The 24,013-nt window shown below is 46.5% G+C and overlaps 5 protein-coding genes across 7 annotated transcripts; 3 read left to right on the forward strand and 2 right to left on the reverse strand.

Moving 5' to 3' along the window:
* Positions 1-65: 65 nt before the first annotated feature.
* LOC6608205 (latrophilin Cirl) lies at positions 66-9,979 on the forward strand. Of its 3 annotated transcripts, none has more exons than XM_032716268.1 (13): positions 66-595; positions 727-796; positions 1,294-1,469; positions 1,715-1,904; positions 2,020-3,488; positions 3,552-3,779; positions 3,837-4,047; positions 4,104-4,344; positions 5,838-6,003; positions 6,059-6,288; positions 6,362-6,459; positions 6,525-8,294; positions 8,381-9,979. In XM_032716268.1, coding segments are annotated over exons 3-13 (5,073 nt in total). In that variant the 5' UTR covers positions 66-595; positions 727-796; positions 1,294-1,468; the 3' UTR covers positions 8,850-9,979. The 3 variants fall into 3 exon arrangements, with proteins under 3 accessions (XP_032572159.1, XP_032572160.1, XP_032572161.1); XM_032716269.1 differs by having other exon boundaries at positions 3,849-4,047; XM_032716270.1 differs by having other exon boundaries at positions 1,294-1,904.
* An 832-nt stretch (positions 9,980-10,811) lies between these two features.
* LOC6608206 (vacuolar protein-sorting-associated protein 25) lies at positions 10,812-11,498 on the forward strand. Its single transcript, XM_002032915.2, has 2 exons — positions 10,812-10,917; positions 10,970-11,498. Exons 1-2 carry the CDS (start codon positions 10,868-10,870, stop codon positions 11,442-11,444), a joined length of 525 nt encoding a protein of 174 aa, XP_002032951.2. The 5' UTR covers positions 10,812-10,867; the 3' UTR covers positions 11,445-11,498.
* Positions 11,379-13,141, reverse strand: LOC6608207 (beta-1,3-galactosyltransferase 6). Its single transcript, XM_032716271.1, has 2 exons — positions 11,522-13,141; positions 11,379-11,470 (listed from the first exon to the last, which is right to left on the reverse strand). Exon 1 carries the CDS (start codon positions 12,902-12,904, stop codon positions 11,756-11,758), a length of 1,149 nt encoding a protein of 382 aa, XP_032572162.1. The 5' UTR covers positions 12,905-13,141; the 3' UTR covers positions 11,379-11,470; positions 11,522-11,755.
* Positions 13,142-13,217: 76 nt separating this feature from the next.
* On the forward strand, positions 13,218-15,506 carry LOC6608208 (nucleoporin Gle1). Its single transcript, XM_002032917.2, has 2 exons — positions 13,218-13,303; positions 13,361-15,506. Exon 2 carries the CDS (start codon positions 13,362-13,364, stop codon positions 15,399-15,401), a length of 2,040 nt encoding a protein of 679 aa, XP_002032953.2. The 5' UTR covers positions 13,218-13,303; position 13,361; the 3' UTR covers positions 15,402-15,506.
* A 23-nt stretch (positions 15,507-15,529) lies between these two features.
* Positions 15,530-17,128, reverse strand: LOC6608210 (zinc finger CCCH domain-containing protein 15 homolog). The gene is made up of 3 exons (XM_002032919.2): positions 16,950-17,128; positions 16,389-16,823; positions 15,530-16,330 (listed from the first exon to the last, which is right to left on the reverse strand). The coding sequence occupies exons 1-3, from the start codon at positions 17,019-17,021 to the stop codon at positions 15,623-15,625; spliced, it is 1,215 nt and encodes a 404-aa protein (XP_002032955.1). The 5' UTR covers positions 17,022-17,128; the 3' UTR covers positions 15,530-15,622.
* Positions 17,129-24,013: the final 6,885 nt, after the last annotated feature.

Raw genomic sequence — 24,013 nt, forward strand, 5'->3', positions numbered from 1 at the left:
TTTTGGGCTGGCAACACCCTCCAGCTTCAACCAGACATTCAAGTATACAGAATTTTTCTAAAAGAAAGCTGATTGTGAATCGAGCTCTCAAACGAATAGGATCGTCTGCGTTGAATGGAGTTTAATCCGAAATATAAGTGAAATAAAAGTGAAGTAAAAACTAGTGCTAATCAAGAAGCAAAGCATCAGTGAATGAGCGTAACAAAAAAGCAACTTAAAGCCAGTCTTTTTCGTGGCTTTGGCACCATCATTAATTAAGCCAACAAATCGCTGTGAAAATCGCTAACTAGCGAACGAAATCAACGGGAAAACTTATTTCCAAGTTCAAAAATGTGTTATTCACGCGGAATTCAAGAAACGTCCACCGTTTTCAACGTGGAAAAAGTGCACGGAGTTGGAACAAAGAAAGACATCCAAACTGGGGCTCCGCGGGGCAGAAAAAAGTCGAAGCGCAGCTGCAGCAACTTTTCTCTACATTTACATCCATCCACATGCATATATGTTCGTGAATAGTGTGCATCGAGTGTACAAAGAAAACGGGTCTTTGTTCTGTCCACGAATCGATGGCCATGCAACAACTACAACCACATGAAGGGTGTGTATTCTTAGCTCCCTGCCCTTCCCCTCCCCTTCCCCCTCCCCTGCCCATCTTCTTATCTTCTATTTGTCGTTTGCCTGCTTGTTCGTGTTTGCCCAAGGAGTCAATATGGATTCTCTCCCTTTCAGATACATAAGTTGAATGGTACTTTTGAGTCCAACATTCATGGAAATGACTCCAAATGGAAATACATAAGAGGTATGTACATATGTATGTACATAGGTGTGCTTGGCCTGGAAATGGGTCATCATCTTACATATAACACCATGTTAATCTTTAAAGATATATGCAGAGATCTAAGTTTGCAGTTTCCAGTTTTTTCAATAACTTACATATATTTATTTTTAACTGGCCCATTATTTAACATACATTCATATAATAAATATTTTATGTTTTGAATGTGTAATAGGGAGTTTCTTACAAATAAATATGTTTTCTTGATATTTGCATTGTTTATATAGTGTAACAATAGGAGACATACATACATACATGTTTGAAGATTAAAATAACTTAAATTTATCAATACCTAAACTTTTGATGTTGACTTCAACCAGATCATCAGATGGAAGGAACCAATATCAATAATAGAAAAAGAAACCCATTAAAACTTTCTAACGAAACACAAGTTGTCTTAAATTGAGTTATGTGCTTAATATAATAATACCTAACATTATACATTGTATCTTCCCTTTCAGTTTGAATACTCCAAACCGAGCGAAACACTGCCGAATGAGCATTGCCGATAAGAACCAATGATGGACGATCGAAGATTAGTGATCTGGGCCGGCAGGATTTGGTATTTATGACTACTATTGCACTTGCTACCAAGCTAACGACCCACCTACTCCACCATCAACCTCAGCATTACTAAGTATATCCCAGGCAGTGTAAAAGCGTATCATGCTACCAACCATATTGTCAATATCCTATGAGCATATATCGTTAGATCGTAAGTGTCTTTGCAGGCCCACCAACAATCCAATCCAAACCAAACCAAACTACAACAATCATCGCCGCTAACCAAAAACTTCTTTTTATATGCCATATATATACCATGTCCATATAAACCCATACCCTGCCCAGCACCCCATGACTTATGAAGCCTTCGCCTTTCAGTGTCCAAGTACCAAACCGCCTACGCCTGCGAAGGTAAGAAACTGACCATCGAGTGCGATCCCGGCGATGTGATCAACCTCATTCGGGCCAACTATGGCCGCTTCTCGATTACCATCTGCAATGACCACGGGAATGTTGAGTGGAGTGTCAACTGCATGTTTCCCAAGTCACTCAGCGTACTGAACTCAAGGTAATGCGAAGATTAATGAACTATTTCCACACAATTCAATCAATTAAGCATCTTGAATATGTGAAAATTACCCAACTGTATTTACTGATGAACGCGTATTTTCCCCATTTTCCAGATGTGCCCACAAGCAGAGCTGCGGCGTGCTGGCAGCCACGAGCATGTTCGGCGATCCCTGTCCCGGGACCCACAAGTATCTGGAGGCGCACTACCAGTGCATTAGTGCTGCCCAAACGTCGACGACGACCAACAGGCCCAGTCCGCCGCCATGGGTGCTGAGCAATGGTCCGCCGATCTTTGGCAACGGCAGTGGACTGATCCATCCGCCAGGAGTTGGAGCGGGTGCGCCGCCCCCGCCGAGACTTCCCACACTGCCCGGAGTGGTGGGAATCAGTGGAAATCCCGGCCTGTTCAACGTACCACCGCAACACACCGCCGTCACGCACTCCACTCCCTGGAGCAGCACGACAGCCGTGGGCGGTGGACGTTTGAAGGGTGGGGCCACCTCCACGACGACCACCAAGCATCCGGCTGGCCGCCATGATGGTCTGCCACCGCCGCCGCAACTGCACCACCACCACAACCACCACGGTGAAGACACTGCCTCACCCACCAAGCCGAGCAGCAAGCTGCCGGCTGGCGGTAATGTCACTTCTCCGTCCAACACGAGGATACTCACGGGCGTGGGAGGTTCCGGAACCGATGACGGAACCCTACTGACCACAAAGAGCTCACCCAACCGCCCGCCGGGCACTGCGGCAAGTGGATCCGTCGCCGGGAATAGCAGCGTGGTGCGCACCATCAACAATATTAATTTGAACGCAGCCGGGATGTCCGGAGGCGATGATGAGTCCAAGTTGTTTTGCGGCCCCACTCATGCCCGCAATTTGTACTGGAACATGACTCGAGTGGGTGATGTGAATGTTCAGCCCTGTCCTGGCGGAGCAGCCGGCATCGCCAAGTGGCGTTGCGTTCTAATGAAGCGGATGCCCGACTCCGGCTACGATGAGTACGATGATGACGCTAGTTCCACAACTCCTGCGCCCAGCGGCGGCGACTGTCTACACAACAGCAGCAGCTGCGAGCCGCCGGTGAGCATGGCCCACAAGGTAAACCAGCGTCTGCGCAACTTTGAGCCCACATGGCACCCCGCGACACCTGATCTGACGCAATGCCGCAGCCTTTGGCTCAACAATCTGGAAATGCGAGTCAACCAGCGGGACTCCTCCCTGATCTCCATTGCCAACGATATGTCCGAAGTGACCAGTAGCAAAACGCTGTACGGCGGGGACATGTTGGTCACCACGAAGATCATCCAAACAGTGTCCGAGAAAATGATGCACGACAAGGAGACCTTCCCGGATCAGCGACAACGCGAGGCTATGATCATGGAGTTGTTGCATTGTGTGGTCAAAACCGGTTCCAACCTGCTGGACGAATCGCAGCTGTCCTCGTGGTTGGATCTCAATCCGGAGGACCAAATGCGTGTAGCCACATCCTTGCTAACTGGTCTGGAATACAATGCCTTTCTGCTGGCGGATACGATTATCAGGGAGCGCAGTGTGGTGCAAAAAGTCAAAAATATATGTGAGTTCTTATTGTTTGCATTGTTTGCATTTCAAAATCATTATAAAAAACTTTATATCATAGTGCTCTCCGTTCGAGTGCTGGAAACTAAGACCATTCAGTCCAGCGTGGTCTTCCCAGATACGGATCAGTGGCCCTTGAGTTCGGATCGTATTGAGCTGCCACGAGCTGCTCTAATAGACAATAGTGAAGGCGGTCTGGTGCGAATTGTATTCGCCGCCTTCGATCGCCTGGAGTCCATTCTCAAGCCCAGCTATGATCACTTCGATCTGAAGAGCTCCCGCAGTTACGGTAAGTCCAAAGAGAACTGAAAAACAGTAGAATAGTATAATCTAAATGTTGTCTTAGTTCGCAATACAGCCATCCTGAGCAACGACAGCGATGTCAACGCGGGGGAGATACAACAGCGACTACGCATCCTGAACAGCAAGGTGATCTCGGCCAGCTTGGGCAAGGGGCGTCACATACAACTCTCCCAGCCCATAACCCTGACCCTGAAACATCTGAAGACCGAGAATGTAACGAATCCCACCTGCGTGTTCTGGAACTATATTGACCAGTAAGACTTTAGATCATATGCTGAAGAATTTTTACGAATTAATATTTTTGTTCTAGTGCGTGGTCTGCTAATGGATGCAGTCTGGAGTCCACTAACCGCACACACAGCGTCTGCAGTTGCAACCACCTGACCAACTTCGCCATACTAATGGACGTTGTGGATGAGCACCAGCACTCGTTGTTCACCATGTTCGATGGAAACATGCGCATATTCATCTACATAAGCATCGGCATCTGCGTGGTGTTCATAGTAATCGCCCTGCTAACGCTGAAGCTGTTCAATGGGGTCTTTGTGAAGGTAAGAAACGGCTCCAATCCCTTGCCGCATCAGCGGTCGGGCAGCAGACGCCAGCAAAACAATATTCGCGACCAGACCCACGAGTCCTTGACCCTGACCACGCCAACCAGTCAGTCCAATGTGCCGCCGCCCAGCCATGGGAACACGAACTTTATCCAACACAATTCCATCCGCAACTCACACCGCAACAATCTGAACTACAATGTCCAACAGCAGCAGCAACAGCAACAACAAGTGGTTGCGGCAGCTGCAGCTGCTGTTGTGCTGTCCAATCAGCCGCAGCGAAACATGCAACATGCCATGAACAACTTGAATCTGAATCTGCATCAGCACGGTCAGCAGACGGCGGCTGCTGCAGCTGCTGCTGCCTCAATAGCCGCTGCACTGCAGCAACATGCCGTTCAGGCTAGCAACGCCAGCAACAACCTCAACATCAGCCACAACTATCTGCAGCAGCAGCATGCCCAGCAGCAGCAACAGCAGCATGGCCAGCAGCCGCAGCCACATCCGCACCGCAATCACAACCTTAATGTGGACGGCAATGGATTGGACAACACGAACAACATCATTATGCAGGCCAACATGGACGACTTACAATATAAGTGGTGGTGGTGGTGAAAAAACAGATAAACACAATTTTAGGCTAGGCTAGGCTTTCTAGACATATGTATTTATGACCGAGAGACACATGTGATATAATGCTTAAGTAACTTAAATTGTTAACGAACCTCTCTCTGGCAGGACTCAAAGATAAGACTCAAAAGCTGTGCTGGGCAGCGATGATTACTGTTGAGATGGCTGAAGGCCATGTCCTTACACATCATCGCATCCCAGTAACAGCTTTCACGCGAAGACTCCCACTTATATTTATGTATTGTAGTAATTTGTCATAGCTTAAGATTAGCACACTTTCCCTAAACCAATAATGATAGACTCATTTTCCTTTTTGTTACAAATCATCACTCTGGCATGTTTTACTTAATCGTTTAATCCTTTTTGAAATACCATAACCCATTTTATGTGCATTGATTGTTTAACAAATTTAACATAGTCATCGTACAACTAAATACCTAAAACACTTCTGACTTTCTTTTGTATTTCATTAATTAATAAAATATACAAATGTTGCTAATTTTGTCCTGTAAATATTGCATTTTGTGTTTGTTCATTTAGTTTGTATGTATATTACCTATGTGTTGTGCTTGTTTCGTGTTCTGTTCATTGTTTTATTCGTATTCGTATTACTCTTAGTCTTTGGATTTTCACCACCACCCACCAAAATTATTGTAAATCAAGTTCTAAATTAAGTTTGACTATCAAATCTGACACCTATTCTTCAAAACGTTTAAGATTATCAATTTCCCTAAAATATCTCCCTGACGATCGAATCTTTAGGGTCCTTCTGCTGGTGCTGCTTAAAGAAAAAATTTGCACTGACTTCTCAAACTTATATTAACTCTTCACTCTGTCTTCTCTTTAACTGTCCACTCCAGTCCGCGCGCACCTCGATCTATACCAGCATTTACCTTTGCCTCCTGGCCATCGAGCTGCTCTTTCTACTGGGCATTGAACAGACCGAAACAAGCATTTTCTGCGGCTTCATTACTATTTTCCTACACTGTGCCATCCTATCGGGCACCGCCTGGTTTTGTTACGAAGGTAAGAAGGCCGAATTTCGTCTACACTTTGCAGCTCTAACCCATTGCCTCTGCAGCATTCCATTCGTACTCAACGCTCACCTCGGACGAGCTCCTGCTGGAGGTGGATCAGACGCCCAAGGTGAATTGCTACTACCTCTTGTCCTACGGACTGTCGTTGAGCGTGGTGGCCATCTCGCTGGTCATCGATCCCAGCACCTATACTCAAAACGATTATTGCGTGCTGATGGAGGCGAATGCCCTGTTTTATGCCACCTTTGTAGTACCAGTGCTTGTCTTCTTTGTGGTAAGTTACATAAATGTAATAAAATGGAGCTTTGAAAGCACAGTTACCATTTTAAATAAATTCACTTTTACAGGCCGCCATTGGTTACACATTCCTCTCCTGGATTATAATGTGCCGCAAAAGTCGCACGGGTCTAAAGACTAAGGAACACACCCGCCTAGCTAGCGTGCGGTAAGATATTGAAAATCCATATACACTTTAAAGATCATTTGAAGACCATCTACCTCAAATCCTAGGTTCGACATACGCTGCTCCTTTGTGTTCCTCTTGCTGCTCAGCGCTGTTTGGTGCTCGGCCTACTTCTATTTGCGAGGAGCCAAAATGGACGATGACACGGCTGATGTGTATGGATACTGCTTCATCTGCTTCAACACATTGCTGGGGCTCTATATCTTCGTGTTCCATTGCATTCAAAACGAAAAGATCAGGCGGGAGTATCGGAAGTATGTAAGACAGCACGCTTGGTTGCCCAAGTGCTTGCGCTGCTCGAAAACATCAATTTCCTCGGGCATTGTGACCGGCAATGGACCCACAGCCGGAACCCTATGCAGTGTTTCCACGTCCAAGAAGCCCAAGCTGCCGTTAGGAGTAAGCGAAGAGGCGCATGACGATCCCCAGCAGCAACAGCAGACACCAGTGCCCATCACAGAGGATGCCATTATGGGAGCCACCTCTGATTGTGAGCTAAACGAGGCCCAGCAAAGAAGAACCCTGAAGAGTGGGCTAATGACGGGCACACTACAGGCTCCAACGCAGACCCTTGGCGGCCATGTTGTGCTCGAAAGAGGCAGCACTCTCCGCTCCACCGGTCATGCTTCACCCACCAGCTCTGCCGGGTCCACGCACCTGATTTTTGCCCACAAGCAGCAACAACAGCAGCAGCAACAGGGACCTTTGGGCGAGTCTTACTACCATCAGCCGGACTACTACAGCTGGAAGCAGCCATCAACTGGAACAGGAGGATTGAAAACACCGCGGGAGTACTACAATAATGCGGGTGCTGCTGCATCCTCGCCTCAACAGGCGCACGAGGTATTCTACTGGACTCAAAAGCCGAACAGCGGCCAACATGGCAAAAAGAAGAGGGGCGCCGGAGGAGTTCCCGCCTCGCCGAGTGGATCTCTGCACAGTCGCACGGCCGCCGCCTCCCAGGTGCTGTTCTATCCATCGTACAAGAAGACCAAGCCTGGCCAGCCAACAGGCTATCCGCAATACGCGGAGGCGTTGGACCCACCATTAGCCACTGGCAATGCGGCTGCCTACTACCAGCAGCAGCAACAGTTGCGTCGCCAGCAGCTACATCAGCAGCAGCAGCAACTCTCCTCGGACGAGGAGCAGGCCGAGCAACATGCTCACCTGTTGCACCTGCAACGACGAGCTGGTAGCCAGCAGCAGCTCCCTGCTCCGCCGCCACACATGGCGCAGTACCAGCAGGAGTTTATGCAGCGCCAGTATAGAAATAAGCATTCCAACTGTGATCTGGGCATGGGCGATGCCTACTACAACCAGGGCAGCGTCGGAGGCGCGGATGGTGGGCCGGTCTACGAGGAGATCCTCAGCAACCGCAACTCGGATGTGCAGCATTACGAGGTGGGTGACTTTGATGTGGACGAGGTGTACAACAATAGCGTTGGCACTGGCGTCTTCAACAACATGAGAGCGGCAGTGGCCGCCGGCGGCAGTCGGTACGGCGGCGGAAGCCTGAGTGGCGGCAGTGTCTCGTCCAGGAGCCAACAGCAGCAGCTCAAGAAGCAGCAGCAACAACAGTCGCTGGCGCAGCAAAGATCGGTTCGACGCTGCACAGCGGATGACGATGACGACGAAGACGAGGAGGAGGATGAGGAGGCAACGGCCGCGGAGCAATTGCACGACAGCGTCTGTGATGAGGATGAGGAGGAGGACGAGAGCGACTTGGAGCATGATGCTCATGGATTACCACCCCAGAGCGATGAGCGGATGCGTCGTCTGATGGCGATGCAGGACGAGGATTTTAAGCGGCGGTTTCAGTAAGTACTTCTCATGTTTGACTATCTCAACGTTACAAAAATATCGACTTTGTATTTACATTATATTCCATGTATTCCCTTTACAGACGTCAGCTGCGCAAGCATGGAGCGCCCCTTGACTACGGGGCTTTGCCACCAGGAGCAGGTCCGCAACCCGAGCACAACGGTGCGGTTTTTGGGGTTAGCGGCGGCGTTGGTGAGGGCTCCATGCGTGGCGCATTCCGGCAGCAGCAGCAGCAGCAAGCACTGAATGCCAAGTCGCCAGGCGGCCGTTTGGCGGTAAATGAGCTATTCGGTCACGGCAATTCGGGACCACCGCTGCCGCCGGCGAATCAGACGCCCGCGCAGAAGCGCCAGCAGCTACAGAAACTGTCACCACAGTCCACCACATCATCGTCGTCGCATACATCACACAGCAACCCCAATCTGCATCCTCACCAGCTAACCCATCCGCATCCTCATCAGCATCCCCCGCACCATCAGCAGCGCCACCTGTCGGCCATGCTCGATGAGAACAACACGGTGCGATGTTATCTGGAACCACTGGCTAAGTGATCAGTTAACGCAACTCCCCCGGAACAGTCTTAGGCAAAAATTGTAGCTTAGGATCTCTAGCTATACCTAGTATTAGTCGTTAGTCGAAATATGGAGCATTGTGTGAAACAACATGCTGTCATGCTATACGTGCAGTGATTCGAAAATCCCAAAACTTTATGAATGTATATGAAATAACTCAAACCTAGACCATAGGGCACATCCATCCCCCTGCGGTGCCGTGCAAGCTTAACCAAAACTCGAGCGGTGAGGGGTTGTAATTGAAATTGGAATCGGGCCCTTCGACTTGCATGCATTTTATACCAACTTGGAAATCGATATTAAATATAAATGTATGTACCATATATGTATGATGTATTGTAATACATGTCACCACATGCCATTTTTAAATACTTAAAAACTAATTTAAACAACCAGAAAATCAAGTATATATATATGGATGTATGTATATGTATAAGATCTAGGAACTGTATGTACATGATATATAGAATGCAGGCGAATTATGTTTTACGTATTTTGTAAGGAATCAATTGTTTTTGATTTACGCTGATTATGCTCGTAAGATATATATATACACACAGGCTTAAGATTTGTTTTGTGTTTCATAAACCAAAAAGATATCCTACGTTTCGAAAGATTGTCATTTCTTGCTATCCAGCTGCCGTTTTCCACCTATACAACTAAAATTCCTTCCAACTGCGAATCAAGAGGAAAACAAGTCGTTAGGGGAAATAATACATTGCCATTTTGTTGCTGCATTTCAGCTACGTTGTAAGCAAACCAGAGCGAAGCATTTGAAGTGTACATTTTCATCAATCTAGATGCTTTAAGCACACAAATAGGGGCATTTACTTTATATTTTTGAGATACAGAGAGAGAGAGCTCGTGAAATGGTTTATTATTTTACAAAACCGATACAGCATACGGAAATGAAATACCTATATAGCAAAGAAAGATTTCAACCAAACCTCACTTGTTAACTAGGAACTAACTGAAAACTCTTTGAACACTAGCCAGCTGAAATCCAATCCACACACTAAACTGTACTCTATTCCTACTCCCCGAATGGCATTCTCCCTAGAATTTCACGCATGTGTACAAAAACCAAATAAAATATAGTGCAAACAAGATGATTACCATATATGTCGTACATACCAAGCCAAGGAAGCTCCGTGGGGCAGCAGGCCCAGCTCGATCCCATTTGATCTGATCCGATTCGATCCGATCCGATCAGCAAGTTAAACTTGAAGGAAACATTAGCACACAATCGATAAAGTTAGTAACTAAGCACCCGCAGCATGCCACACATAAAGTGTCTAAATTGGATCGGAAATCGAATGTTTGGACGAGGAATACGGAATAGCAGATATTGAATGTATAGTGTTGCGCCTCCTAGAACTTTACTTATAAATAATAAAGCAGATTTATCAGATACGAATATATATATGTGCGTGTATATTGACGATGCAAGCCACTGCAATCCCACTCTTTTGTCACCACATTCTCGCGAAATTGTTTCTAGACCTAGGTATTAATAAATCTGAGATCTTGAATGAAACAGAAATCGAAACTGAAAACCAGACGCCCAAATCAAAGTTCATAAAAAGCCCGATGAAAATGTTAATGTACACAATTTTTTCTAATTAAGACAAAATACAAGAAATGGATTGCATTTTACTGTAAATGACAAATAAGTGTTTTCTTGGGATGTTGGGTTCAAAATTTAAAAGAGGCGTTTAAATTAGTTTGGTTTAAAAACAGTTGAAAAATGGTTTTAAATTCCTTAAAAGCTAATTGGTATGCAAAAGTAAGTTAAGGAAACTTCTTTAACTTTCTTTATTAGTGCGGATATTTTATTTTAGGATTCAATGCAAAAATTAAAAAGTAACGAATTTTTTAATATTTTTGAGTGGTTTTTGAATAGTAAGGTATTTTGTTATTTGGCGCATATGGTCACTCTAAGCTATTAGTAATCTCTTACATTGGAAAAACAAATGTTTAGATCGTAGTTTATAAGAATGACGGAGTTCCAGTGGCCCTGGGAGTACACCTTCCCACCCTTCTTTACGTGAGTTCCGACCATAAGATGCTCCATCACTCGACTAACCCCCGGATATTAGACTACAGCCCCACGAAGAAACCAGGCAGCAGCAGCTGAAGGTCTGGACAGATCTCTTTCTCAAATACCTCAGGCACACGAATAAGTTTACGCTCAGCATTGGGGACCAGAACTCGCCGCTGTTTCACAACGAATCCCTGAAGCGCCGACTCTCGCCAGAGCTCGTCCTGGCCATCCTGGGCGAGCTGGAGCGGAGCGGGCATGCGAATCCACTGGACAAGCGACGCCAGGAGTGGCAGGTGTACTGGTTCACACTCGAGGAGTACGGCAACATGGTGTACGACTGGGTGCAGGAAACGGGCCAGACGAACACCATCTGCACGCTGTACGAGATCGCCTCCGGCGAGAACACCTCTCACCTGGACTTTCACGGCGTGGACGAGGCTGTGCTGCTCAGTGCCCTGCGATTGCTGGAGGAGAAGGGCAGGTGTGAGTTGATCGAGATGGACGGCAGCCACGGCGTTAAGTTCTTCTAAAGGTCCCTGTCCTGTGGAATTATGTCCTAATGAAGTAAAGTAGTGTAATATGTACATCTTTAATAGTTTTTTATTACCTGCCAATGCAGTCTCGACATTTTAAACTACTTCTACGCATGCAAACGTGCCCCACTAGCGACAAAACGAGTGTTGCTTCTTGGCCATCGCAGTGGAGGATGCTCTCCGGCTGCAAATACAAAGCACAGCGAGGAGCTCTGCACAGCCGGCTGAGTCGTGGTAGCTGGTCGTTAAGGAAAGGAAGATCCTATAAAATGGCCAGTTCAGCGCTGGTTAGTCTGCCCATGATACTGCTACGCTACTAAGCTGTCGCAGCATTTGTCCGCTGTTCTCGTCCAATCGTAATAGTAATCGGACAATATGCTCGAACCAATGCCACTGCAGAGTTCACCGTCATGGATGTCCCTCATCATCTGCCCACTGCGTTTGTGCAGCACCATGTGGTAGGACCGACACTTGCGCGGTGCGTAGGAGGTGTCGAATCTGGGATCGTGCCACCGATAGACGTGGCGCAGTGGGGCAAGCCAGGTGCCAACGGAGACATCCTCGGACCCATAGGGCGACAGCAGTTGAGAGTTATTGACAATGTAGTCACACAGACTTCGGGAGAGAACGTATCCCCCACCCAGTGCATACGGCAGGTAGTTTTTGCTAAGGTAGTAACTGGACTCCTTCCACTGGCCCTTCGTTTTAATTGTGGATCGGCCGTTAAAGTAGCCCCAATAAAGCTGAGGCAACACATGGTCCCTATACTCCGACCTCTTGCGTAGCAACTTGCGATCGTAGGAAACCAGCGTATTCACCAGACTATCCAGCTTAACATAGGTATCATCGTCCACTTTCAGCACATACGAGAACTCGTTGTGGCGTCTCAGGACATCGAGGGACTGCATGAGCTTCGCCGTAAGATTCCTGTATGTGTCATGGTGCCGGTTCAACAGCAAGAGATCGTTGTGTTGCTTCTGCTCCTTCTCCAGCTCCGCCAGCGCTGAGCTGCTTAAATCTAGTGTGCCAATGGAAAATACGTGCTTCACGGTGATCAGCCTTTTGGTCTTTGGAGGATCTTCCGTCAGCAGACTTTGCTGCCAATTCGTGTACTGCCTTAGCCGGCTCGCCTGCTCCGCCACCAGCTCCACCTGCAAGTGGCCTTGGGCGTTGAATGTCGGAAGATAAATCAGCTCCTCGGGCAGGTAGGGCTGTGTGAGGGATTGGCCGGCATTTGCCAGCCAGGTGCTCCGCATCGCGTTCCTCTCATCGGAATTGTGCGGTGCGCTGAGCACCAACACCATAAGGAAGAGTTTCGGGTGCGGCTCCAGGTGGGGGATTCTGCTGCGGTGCGCCGGACATTGGTCTACGGAGCTGAGTATCTTTGTGATGAAACTACCGAAGAAGAAGGCAGTTATGGCTGTGAAGAAAGTCACTAAATTATTTAATCGCCTCATTTATGTGTTGTTTTGACTAGAGAGACCGTGAAACAGTTGCGAAAATAAACCATGTTTACTTGGGTATCGCAAATTTGTTCATTGATTCTCTTGCTTGCATTGAATAATCATTAATTTTGGTTTTAATATCTATTGGGGAGCATATTATTATACTGGCTTAAAAATAAGTAAAAGTAAGTTTGCACAAACAATATAGTTTAAAAATTCGAATTCGAAATCGCTGCACTAAAGCATTTCATTTCGTAAGAAAGTCCGCGAGTAAGACCGTACTTCTATCCCCTTCACAATAACGGAATCCTGATTGCCGCCCAATGCGAGTTATATTAAACTGAGTTGGCAGTCTTGTACTATATTTTTGTTGACTAAAGAGTGTAAAAACATATTCTGAATAAGTAAAAAGTAGTAATCGTATTAAGATACTGGGTTGAAATTGGCGCTAATCGAGACCTATTACAGCATGGACGACATGATGCGGTCGATGGACTGTCTAAAGATGGCAGCGACGTTTCACAACGCGGCTCTGGCGTCCACAATGTGCACGGGCAGGACTTTGGGCGAGGATCGGGAACCTATATGGGTGGAGGGGAGTAGTAAGACACCTGAGCCACCATTACCGGAAGAAAGTCCAGCACCAGAGCCCAAGAACGAAACTCCCCTGCTGCCCGAAATCGATTTTGAGCCTAATATATCCTGCTTTCCCGACCTACAGGATATCAACGCCAGCATTGTTAGGCGGGAGCTGGCGGAGGAGGGCAAGAGGTGTGTCCGCCAGCAGCTAAAGGCGATAAAGGACAAACAGGACGCCCTGCGCATGTCGCGAGAGACGCAGCAAAGGAAGGAGGAACGCCAGAGCGACCAGTTGCAACAAAAGGCGCTGCGGGAACGCAATGAAAGTCTCCTTATCCAGAAAGCTGACCAGATGACTGCAGCACAACTAGAGGCCCAGCAGCGTGAGCAATCGGCACAGCGCCAACAGATTGACCAGAAGCTGCACAAATTGGCCCTGGAAGGCGTGTCCCGCTGCCAAAGGAGATTCAACCAGAAGTACGAGGGCATCGCCAAAATTCTGCTTTCTCTGGATCAAGAGACGGTCAAGGTGTGCGCCGCGCAAAACGCACAGCTCAAAGAGTTGGGACAGAAATTTGAACAGCTCGTGAGCTCCGTTAAGATGGGCAATTGCGAGATTCAAAGCCAATTTCTCTGCTCCATCATCAAGGCGGAAGAGTGCTGCAAGAGCCTGGATGCTCTGGAGATGGACATCATTAAGCAGCTGGCCGAGTTCTCCGAACAGATCCAGCAGCAGCTCAAAATGGAGGCCGCCAAGAAGCTGGAAGAAGAGCGGCAAAAGCAGCAGCAGCAGCAGGAGGAGCAGCGACAAAAGCTGGAGGAGCAACAAAAGCTGGAGGAGCAGGAAAAGCTAAGGAAGGAAAAGGAAGAATCGGAGGCTAAGGAAAAACAACAAGAGGCCGAGACTGCCAAGGCCGAAGCAGCCAATGTTCACGTTCCGCTGGAGCCAAAATCCCAAGATGTGCCACCGGCGCCCACAGCGTCATCTACTTGTGTTCACCCTGACCGTCTGAAGTTCTACAACGATATCCTAGCACTGTATCAGTCCAAAGTGGATGCCATAAAGCCGCTGCAAACGGAGGAATCGCTTAAGCAGTATCGCACCGGTTGCCAGAGGGCAATAAACCTGCCGCTCAACGCCATTTCAGCAGTTAGTCCGCAGCATCTAGCCCAGAACTTTGACAAGCTGTACAGCTTCTTTGCCGGCCAGCCTACCAAGGTGATGAATGGAGGCACCATAACTATAAACGACCATCCGCTGGCCCGAGACTATTGCATGCTACTCATGGCCAAGAAGTTTGTCAGTCAAACGGAGACTGCCATATGCAGCAATCCCCAGGCCGCCTTTCCCTTTGCCTCCGTGATAATAACTTTTTGGAAGCTGTTGCCGGATTTCGGCAAGGTTTTTCTCGCCTACATGTACAAAGAGTCGCCCTTTCTGGTGCCCTACGTTATACCCCAGCAGCAGGGACAGACTCCGGAGCAGTATCTGAAGACCATCGGCTATCGGCTGACGGACAAAAACGAGCTGGAGAAACCGGACATCTACCTTAAGCGCCAAACGGGAATCGCTCGACTCTACGCAGCTGTGATCATTAGTCAAGGGCGAAAGGCAGCTGGACCGGATGAATGCTTCGAGCTGAATGAGGGATGGCTCTGGCTAGCGCACATGGTGCATGTGAAACCATTGCCCGATATTAGTGCTACCATGATCATGGAGATTCTCCAGACCCTCGGCTTCGAGTTGTGGCGCACCTACGGCAAGCAGTTCGTCAAGCTACTGCTCTACATTCAGAATATCTACATGCCTCAGCTGGCAGCCTACGACGAGGGCGGTCCGAAGACACGGCTAGAAATGCTTCTGGCCAAGTTCCTGCGTGAGCGGCAGATTGCACAGGCCGTTGGAGTTTTGCCTCCAGGATTTTGGTAGGCATGCGATGTTAGTTAGTTAGTTAGTGTTTTTAATAGAGTAATGTGATTATTGTATTAAGGGGACATGTATTCATTCAGTAAATAGAGAAAACTTGCTTGTTAACGCACACGTTTCATTTCCAGAAATGCAACAATTAAAAGCCACAACTTTATTGATTGAAGGGTAGCTAAAAGGCAGAAATCAATTTCAAACTCATTTCAAACAAACTACGCGGTGGACTAGTCATCGTCCTCATCTTCCAGATCCAGGTCATCCAGTTCGCCGGCCAGATCAACAAAGAGATCCTTGTTGATGGGGGCAGCATCGTTGGCGGGTGCAGACGACGATGAGCCATCCTCGTCGGCCGCTGCGTCCTCGGCTGCGGCGGTTTTGGCTGCTTCTGTTGCCTGGTCCAGTAGTCGATTGGTGGAGGCAATGGTGCCCGAGCCGTCCACCTCCTTGGCGGCCAGCGACAGGGCAGCCAGATCCAGTTCCTTGAACTCGACGGCATTATCGTCGTCGTCCTCCCTGTTGTAGATGTCGAAAGCAGCGTCGCCCTCCTCCATGGGTCCGTCGTCGACCAGATCCGGATTGAAGCTGAACATTTCGCGACCAGAGATGCCGAACTGTTTGCCCTTGCTGAAGTCGCTCTTCTTGCGCTCTTCCTCGGCAGCCAGCTTGGCCTTCTTCTCGGCAATCTTGCGCTTCTTCCAGGCGAGGAAGGACTCGAGGGTGACGCGTGTCTGGTTGGGACCGAGGGCAGCGCGCTCCTTCTCAATTAAATCGACCAGCGAGATTTCCGTGGGCTTTTCCTCCTTCTTCTTATCGCGCTTCAGCACATAGCCAGCTGGCAAGGCGTGACGGTAGATGCACTTTCCGCCATTGGGGCACTCCCAGAACCAACCGTACTTCGATTTTTCCACAGCTTCCAGGAAGAATTTGCATATCTAAAATACGTGTGAGGTTAGTTTTGAGTTTTAAGCTGTTTTTGAAACTTAAACCCACAATATCCGTGGTGGGACGTTGCTTTTCGCCGGAGCTCTTCTTCTCGACCACCTCCTTCAGCTTGGCATCGTCCCAGTTGGTCATCGGATCGTCCTCGTCGCGCATGTCCACATAGATGGACCGTTTTTCGACCTTGTTTTCCAGGGAAAGGTCGTGGGAGAACTTGCACTTGTCGCCCTTGGTGCAGGTGCCCTGTTTGAAGAAGGCGCAGACCACTGACTTGGGATCGGTGCCCTTCTCCACCTTCTGGGTCTGTACCGGCTTGAAGATCAGCGCCATCTCGCGCTGCTCGGCCAGCTTCTTCTCCTTCTCCTCCTTGCGCTTGTCGCCATCCTGGCGGGGATGTTGTCCGCCGGACTGAACCTGCTTCTGCACCTGCTGGATGAACTTCTGCTGCTTGTTGCCCTTCTTGTTCTTCAGCCCGAAGGTCTTGTCCTGTCGATGGAATTACACTTGGTCAGTTGAATGTGGATCTTCTTGAATTTCTCCCAGCCGGGTTTCCACATCACGAATTTACGAAGAGGGGGGCTCCCCCATCGGCTTTCCGGTTACGAAGCCTACCTCAATGACTTTCTCCTTCTTTTTCTGCTCCGTCTTCTTGCTGGGACCTGGTGGCGCCTTTTTGGGTGGCATCTTCGGGCAGGATACGGGAATTTAATAACTTAAATGTAGAAATAAAGTTCAATCGAAGTTTTTTGCACAACCACGCTGGAACAAGAGGCCCTGCCAGTGTGACCAGAGTGCGGAGGTCAGCATATCTCAGGAAGCTGGTAATCAAATTAATATTAATTTAATAATTGTGCTTCTAAAAATCCAGTTACTGAGCATATGATTTCTTGGCCAGCAAATTTTAATAAATAAATGAAATGTACGTTACCTGCGCACTTTTTAACAGAGTGGCTTAAAACAAAACTTAGGTTTTCAGCACACATTTAAACCATCCAATGAATGCTTACATGGGTTCAAGACTTGGCTTAATGTAGAACTGATTAAACTTATTTTTAATATTTATTATCTTACTTATATTTTGAGTGGCCGTTCGAGTTACAACTTTTAAAAGAAATACTCGTTAAAAATATATAGTAAGTGACTGTTTCAGCATCATAGCGCCTATTTTACAGACTTCACACGAACACCATCTAGCGGCGTCGGCATTAGTTAAAATACTAATGCCCTACAAGTTACCTTTAAGTTATATCCGATCAATAGAGCGATTTGAATAATATTTGGTATTTGCGTTTTTATAATCTATATATGTAGTCCAAACTATGTACGTCTTTTAGTTTCCGAGATCGGACACGGATTGACCGTCGGACGGACATGGGCATGTCGATCCTGATCCAGAATATATATACTATAGCTACGGAAATGCTGCCGTTCTTCCTTAACAAAGCATTGAACAAATCTTGTATATATAGTATTCCCATTCAAATAACTAAAACCGTCTTCTAATAGAAATCCCATCGCTAAACTTGATAAGTTTTCTCTCACTGTACCATCTCGCTCACCAACACACATGCAGCAACGAGCGAGAGAGCAACGGCGTGTCTCTTCGTGGGTGGCCCTTAATTCGACGTCATCTTCTTGGGTGGTCCATATTAGCCGGCCTGCTCTCTCCCCCCTTCCGATCTCAAGTGCGAGCGAGTGCGATGCATGTGGATAGGTGCCCCATTGATCATTTTCTCGTTTGATAGTGCGTGACGTCTCTGGGCAGCCGTCTCGCTCGCACTAATTTATGCCGCCCGAATGGTGGGGCGCCCATTTTTTGATCCTTCTTCTGCTGCTCACTCGCGCTCATTTATTCGAGCATAAAATTAGCAATTATTTGTTTTTCTTGCCGCCCGTCGTCTCTGTGTTTTTTATTCCCTACGCTCCTGGGCGATCGACGTGTGTGGCCCTCCACATCCCATTTGCGATCGGAGCGGATTGTGGGGCATTATTGGCCCCTGTCTTTGTGCCGCGATTTAAGCATACATATTCGGTTTTCTAGGAATCCGGCGATCCTAGTGCGCCAAACGTTCGCAAAGCTTGGCTTTATTATTATCGTTCCGAGGAAAGCGAAATTAGGTTTTTATTTCGGCCTGGGAATGCTGATGGGGACTAAGGTTTGGAGACCAACCACACACCCAAAAGAAAAAAACTCTTTTAACATTTAAAATTTTATTTTTTGTCGAGATCTTCAAGGGTCCGGGGGCATCAGCTCCCACCACAACTACTATAATTTTCAAAAATGTTTAACTTATTATTCTTGATTATTTCCATCGGAATTTAAAAACAATTTTTTTCTGGCACTTACACTGGCTGAGTGGTGGGTATCTGATAGTCCAGATACTTACAGCTTTTACTGTCGTTTTTTATTTAATTTTTGAATAAAACTGGGACTAGTACAGCTAAAAGCTAGCTAGATATATATCTTTTCGCAACGTATATATTGATTTTCTTCAGTTTCTTTGACATTCGAGAGTCCAAGACTGACGTTTTACCCATTCACGATCTCATCTTCGGTCTTAGACTTAGAGAATGGGCAGCGGTTAGTTAACTTAGGGGTAATCATCAGCCTACTCAAAGGAACAAGCAAAACTACAAACAGAAAATAAATAACATTTTTAGGCTAGAGCCTCGACTATCAGATACCTATTACTCAAATAACTTTCTTTCATACAATAAACATAGCCTTTTATCCTGACAGTTTTGGATTTCAACTATGAGTAATATGATTAAAAACAATTTTTATCCCGTTAAAAAAAAAAAATTATTTAAAAAATCCGTTGTATTTAAAAATGTAAAAGTTTATAACTATTACAGCACCTGGTCAACTTCTTCGATCCCATCTCGGATTTTTTCAAGCCCTTCTTCGCTGTAATTGGCCCAAAGAACGTAGAATTGGCCAGCGGCAGCAATAAAATTATGACAAGCAACGGCAGCAACATCAAATGTTGGCAACAATTATTGCGTTGTTGACAGCAAGATAGATAGCAATCATTTGCATCGCCATCACTGAAAAAACCGAACCACCAACAGCAATTGTTTGTGGCTGTTGGGCGTGTAATTTACAGCGCCAAGATCAAAAAACAAGATGCATGTTGCAAGTTGCAGATTGCAGGCGCAACGAAAGGGGAGCAGCACACGAGCAACATGTTACTTTTGACAATATAACGCAACGGCGTGGCGACAACCAACTGGGAGCATCTCAGATCGGCCGTATATATATCTGTATATATATGTACATATGTATGTGCTTGTGTGCTGGGGATACGTATCCCCCAGACATCGGAGGCATTCGGATTTCACGGTGGTCCCGGCATCTCCATCCCAGGCTTAGTTTCTGCTGTCAATCTTTGGCAAAAGGCAAATGCTGCTACTGTTTGCCGCAGACACAGGCACAGACACAGATACAGATACAGATACAGATACAAATACAAATACAGATACATATACAGATACATATACAGATACAGATGGAGTCCGATCGTATAATTGCATATAGCGCCAGTGGAAGTTCCGGTCGGTTGGCTTTTTTTTGCCCGTTGCACGCGCTTTCTTTTTTGTGCGGCGCCGCCGACAGACGGGGCTACACTGGGAGAAATAATCGCATTTTGTTAGTTTTAGTAATCTTAAGAAATCTAGCGAAATCCTTTGAGATTGTAATTCTAATTATCTTTTAGATGCTACAAGATCAGATTTATGTATGTTTTGAGAATATCATCATATTTGCTTTCTGAAAAAAATGATTTTTAAATTTCTCTAAAATATGTTTTACCGAATTTATAGAATACTATGTATATAATTTGCACAGATTAAAATATAATACACTTTTCGCATACCCTATGCTTCGATTTTATTTAAAAATGCGCTACACTACTCAATGCAAATTTTACCATTGACTTAGGATCAGTCAAAGACCAAATTCTGAATTTTTCTTTTAAATATTAGCTATAGAAAAGTCTAAAGGTATTTGACTTATAATTATATTCCAAGATTTCTTAACATAACTAATAATGTCTTGCTGCATGACATATTTTCCTATTTTAATAGATATAGATTTATTATTATGCAAATTTTCGCTGCGTGCTGCTGTGTATGTGTGATTGGTGAATGGCATGTTGCCACCCAAGTTGCCAGTTGGCTGGCCAAGACTTAATAGCCGCTTTCATTGGCCAAAAGCCTGATAAAAGACCGCACACGAAGCTCTTCTTCGGAGCCAAGTCAGTCGTGGCTGTGTGGTGGTTTCGTGGGTTTGATGGGTGCTGGCTCGGTGGTTCGGTGGCTTGGTGGTTTGGCGGTTGGCCTGTCGACGTCTCATCGGCAACATTGCGTTCGCCTTGATGTTTATCGGCAATATTTAGCTGCAACATGTTTTGCCAAGGCATCAAACGGTAGCTCTTCTTAATTACAACAACCAAAACAACAGCCAGCCAGCTGGCCATTAAGATAAATCGGAAACGGAAATCGCTAATGAAAAATTTCCATATTTATGGTAACGACAAAGAGCCGCTTCGCTTCGCAAAGGCAAGCCCAAAAGCAAAAGCAATAGCAAAAGCAATAGCAAAAGCAAAAGCAAAAACAAAAACAAGACAACAGCAACGGCAACCACTAAACAACTAAATTTCGTTGTCGACTGATTGGGGATGTGGATGTGGCCACCAACGACGAACCACCAACCACTTGGGGGGTCCAGCCTCGCGTGATTTGTTCTCTTTTTATTTTTATTTTCATTTTCATTTCAGTTTTTGCTTTTGGGCCCCGTCTCGTGTCTTTATTGGTACGGGCTGCAATTAATTCCAACGAAATTTAATTAGAATTAAAATGTTTATTTCATTGACTGGGCGCGATAAGGCAGCGCAAATGTCAATCAAGCAAATGGGTCCCGAGAATATTAGGCGATTCGAATGCTGGCGCGAAAGATTAATCATAACTCAGTCTTCGGGGTCTGTCATTTAAATCGATAATAACTAGGCAAACGTTTGGTGGTGCATTATCATTTACAATTTGATACAAGATATGGAAAAATATAAGAGATCATGTGTTGTATAGCTACTTAATTGGTTATTTTTATTCTAAGAAGAGCAGAAAGAGCATAAATTAAAAATACATTTTTAAGTTATATATATATTCCTTCAATTCCTTCAAAACATGCCCCATTTTCGTATACAACGCATCAGATACATTCACATAATTGTATCTGACAATTGCTTTTCGTGCTCAAAATTAACTGGCCCCCCCCCCCCCCCCCCCCCCCCCTCGAAAGTAGAAACGTGGAAACTAAAAACGAATTTATCGGCCCATAGAAAATTAGCCGTATTTTCCCAGTATTTCCCTCCTGCGCCTTTTGTGTGCCCACGGGCTGTTTTGTGTGTTTTCGGGTGGGGGCCACCAACGTTGGGGCCGCCATCAGCGATGCCATAATAAATGATTGATCGAACGCGACCGTGTGGGTACCGCGTATGGCCATAGCTATCCGTATGTATGCACGAGTGTGTGTGTGTGTGGCCATATGCCATATGGAATATGGAATATGGCATATAGAATATGGAATACGGGGATCGGCGGTTGGCGGTGCGTTTGATGGATGCGCTTGCCGTGGCTCCGAGTGCCCCAGACGCTTCAGATACGCACTTGGCGGCTTTGTGCTGTTGCTCTTGGCATCTTTATGCTTCAACACAACTGTCAAAAGATTTGCCCAACAACAGCATTAACGGCCGAAGCGGCCAAAGATGCCAAAGCGGCCGAGGAGGACGTCAATGGGCTGTTTGCAACATGCTGTGATTTTTATCGCCGTCACACACGATGCGTGTGGTCCAGTCGCAGATCCCGATCCCGATCCCGATCCCAGATCCCATGTCCAGTTCCAGTTTCTGATTCCGACTCTGCTGGGCTGGCTGGTCCTCTTTCGTGTGTCATGCCTGTCACACATATTGCCCGTGCCCAATGGCCATAATTAATTGCTCTTTTTGGAAAAGCACTTGGCTGGGATGCAAATTTCAAATGTAATGGAACAGCGGTTTCTGGTATCTTGCGTATACACTCCCGATCCTTGAAGTTGTGCACTATAGATAAAATGTGAAAGCCAATTATCCAACAGATCGATCATCACGTCGTGCAGCTGGTTTATTCTGAAGTATCTTTTTAGCATCTTCAATAAAATAAGAATTACTTTAAAACGAGGAATTTGCTTGAGGACCACCCAACTTAATCCTGACTAATCCAGACTAAGCCAATATATATTTTGTTTTTAGTCTGCGAATGTATCTGAATATCCACGTTCTGAACGGTTGCCACGTTAATTGCCAATGTCAACAACAATAAAATACTTAAAAAAAACCATTTTGAAGGAGCAGAACAAGGTCACAGCAGTTAGTCGAGTCCATAAAACCAGATCCTATGCTATTTCTAGGGAAATCATTGCACTTGGAAGTCGTGCTAAGGTCAACACGTGCTATTTATAGGGAAAACGGTCGGTCAACTGACTTCACGATGATATATGAGCCGCTGCTCACTTTGCCGGCCAGTTTACACGGCTCGTTGCCATTTGCATGTCAACAATTTTCCGAATTGTTAGCCGTGACAGACTTGTGGGCAAACAGACACCACGTGGGGCAGCCGATCGGCGGGGATGGGGAAAAGGATCTTGGGATATGGCGTTATATTCAGAGCACTGGAGTGGGGGATTCAGCACCAGGTTCAATATGAGCAGATAGAAGATATAGTCTAACCCACTAGTGGCCAGTTAGTATCTTGCGAATGCAGATAGTATCCATGAATGATGATAAAGTATCTACCATCAGTAGAAGGGTTTAAGCCAAAAGATCTCTGGCCAGTGGCATGGGGTCAATGCAATTCCAATCCAAAATATCGATTACGTCTTTACAAGAGTCCAAAGTTCTTTTCACTTACCTCAAGTTTGCTTGGTTGGTTCAAGCACGATTGATGATTGCTCAATCAAATGGCTGGCGAAAATGCAAAAAGTAGGCGAAAAACCAACAAAAGATGAGAAAACAAACTTGGCGCTCGAACTCGGGGATTCGGCTGACTTCATAATTTAAGAAAAAAAAAAAAAAGTTAACGCAGCTCGACGAGCGCCGCACGGTGGCAGTTTTGGTCCACAAATAATGGCCAAGCGGTGGGCGGGGATGAGGTGGAGCCAGAGGGCCGGAGGCCTCACACACGGAAAGCGGCTGAAGATCAAAGCAAGCGCCAAAATGAAAATTATTACAAAGTGATGTAGCATGACTAAATACAATTTTATGTAGTCGCGGGCTCTCGTCTCCCTTTGAGGTCCGTTCCATCAGGAATGTGGCTATATGCTCGGACTGGCCGCAGTTGGAGGTGGATGTGGTCGTGGTCGCAGCTGACGCTTCTGATGATGATTACGATGATGGTGATGGGATGGGATGGAAAAGGCGAAGGTGATGGTGGTGCTGCACAGGAGCCATAAAACGGAATTATACGCATTCACACAACCGCAAAGCAGTTGAACAAACAATGATCCGAATGTATCTCTACCTCTCTCGGATCCCCGGATAATGTCTAAATTTGGTCCGAACTCTGTTGCCTGTAAAAGTCATTCGGGCCTGGCTAAGTGCCGTCTCCACTTCCATTATGAGTTGAGTGTCATACGTGAGTCA

Source organism: Drosophila sechellia, chromosome 2R, assembly GCF_004382195.2.
Source record: "Drosophila sechellia strain sech25 chromosome 2R, ASM438219v1, whole genome shotgun sequence".
Classification (NCBI taxonomy): domain Eukaryota; kingdom Metazoa; phylum Arthropoda; class Insecta; order Diptera; family Drosophilidae; genus Drosophila; species Drosophila sechellia.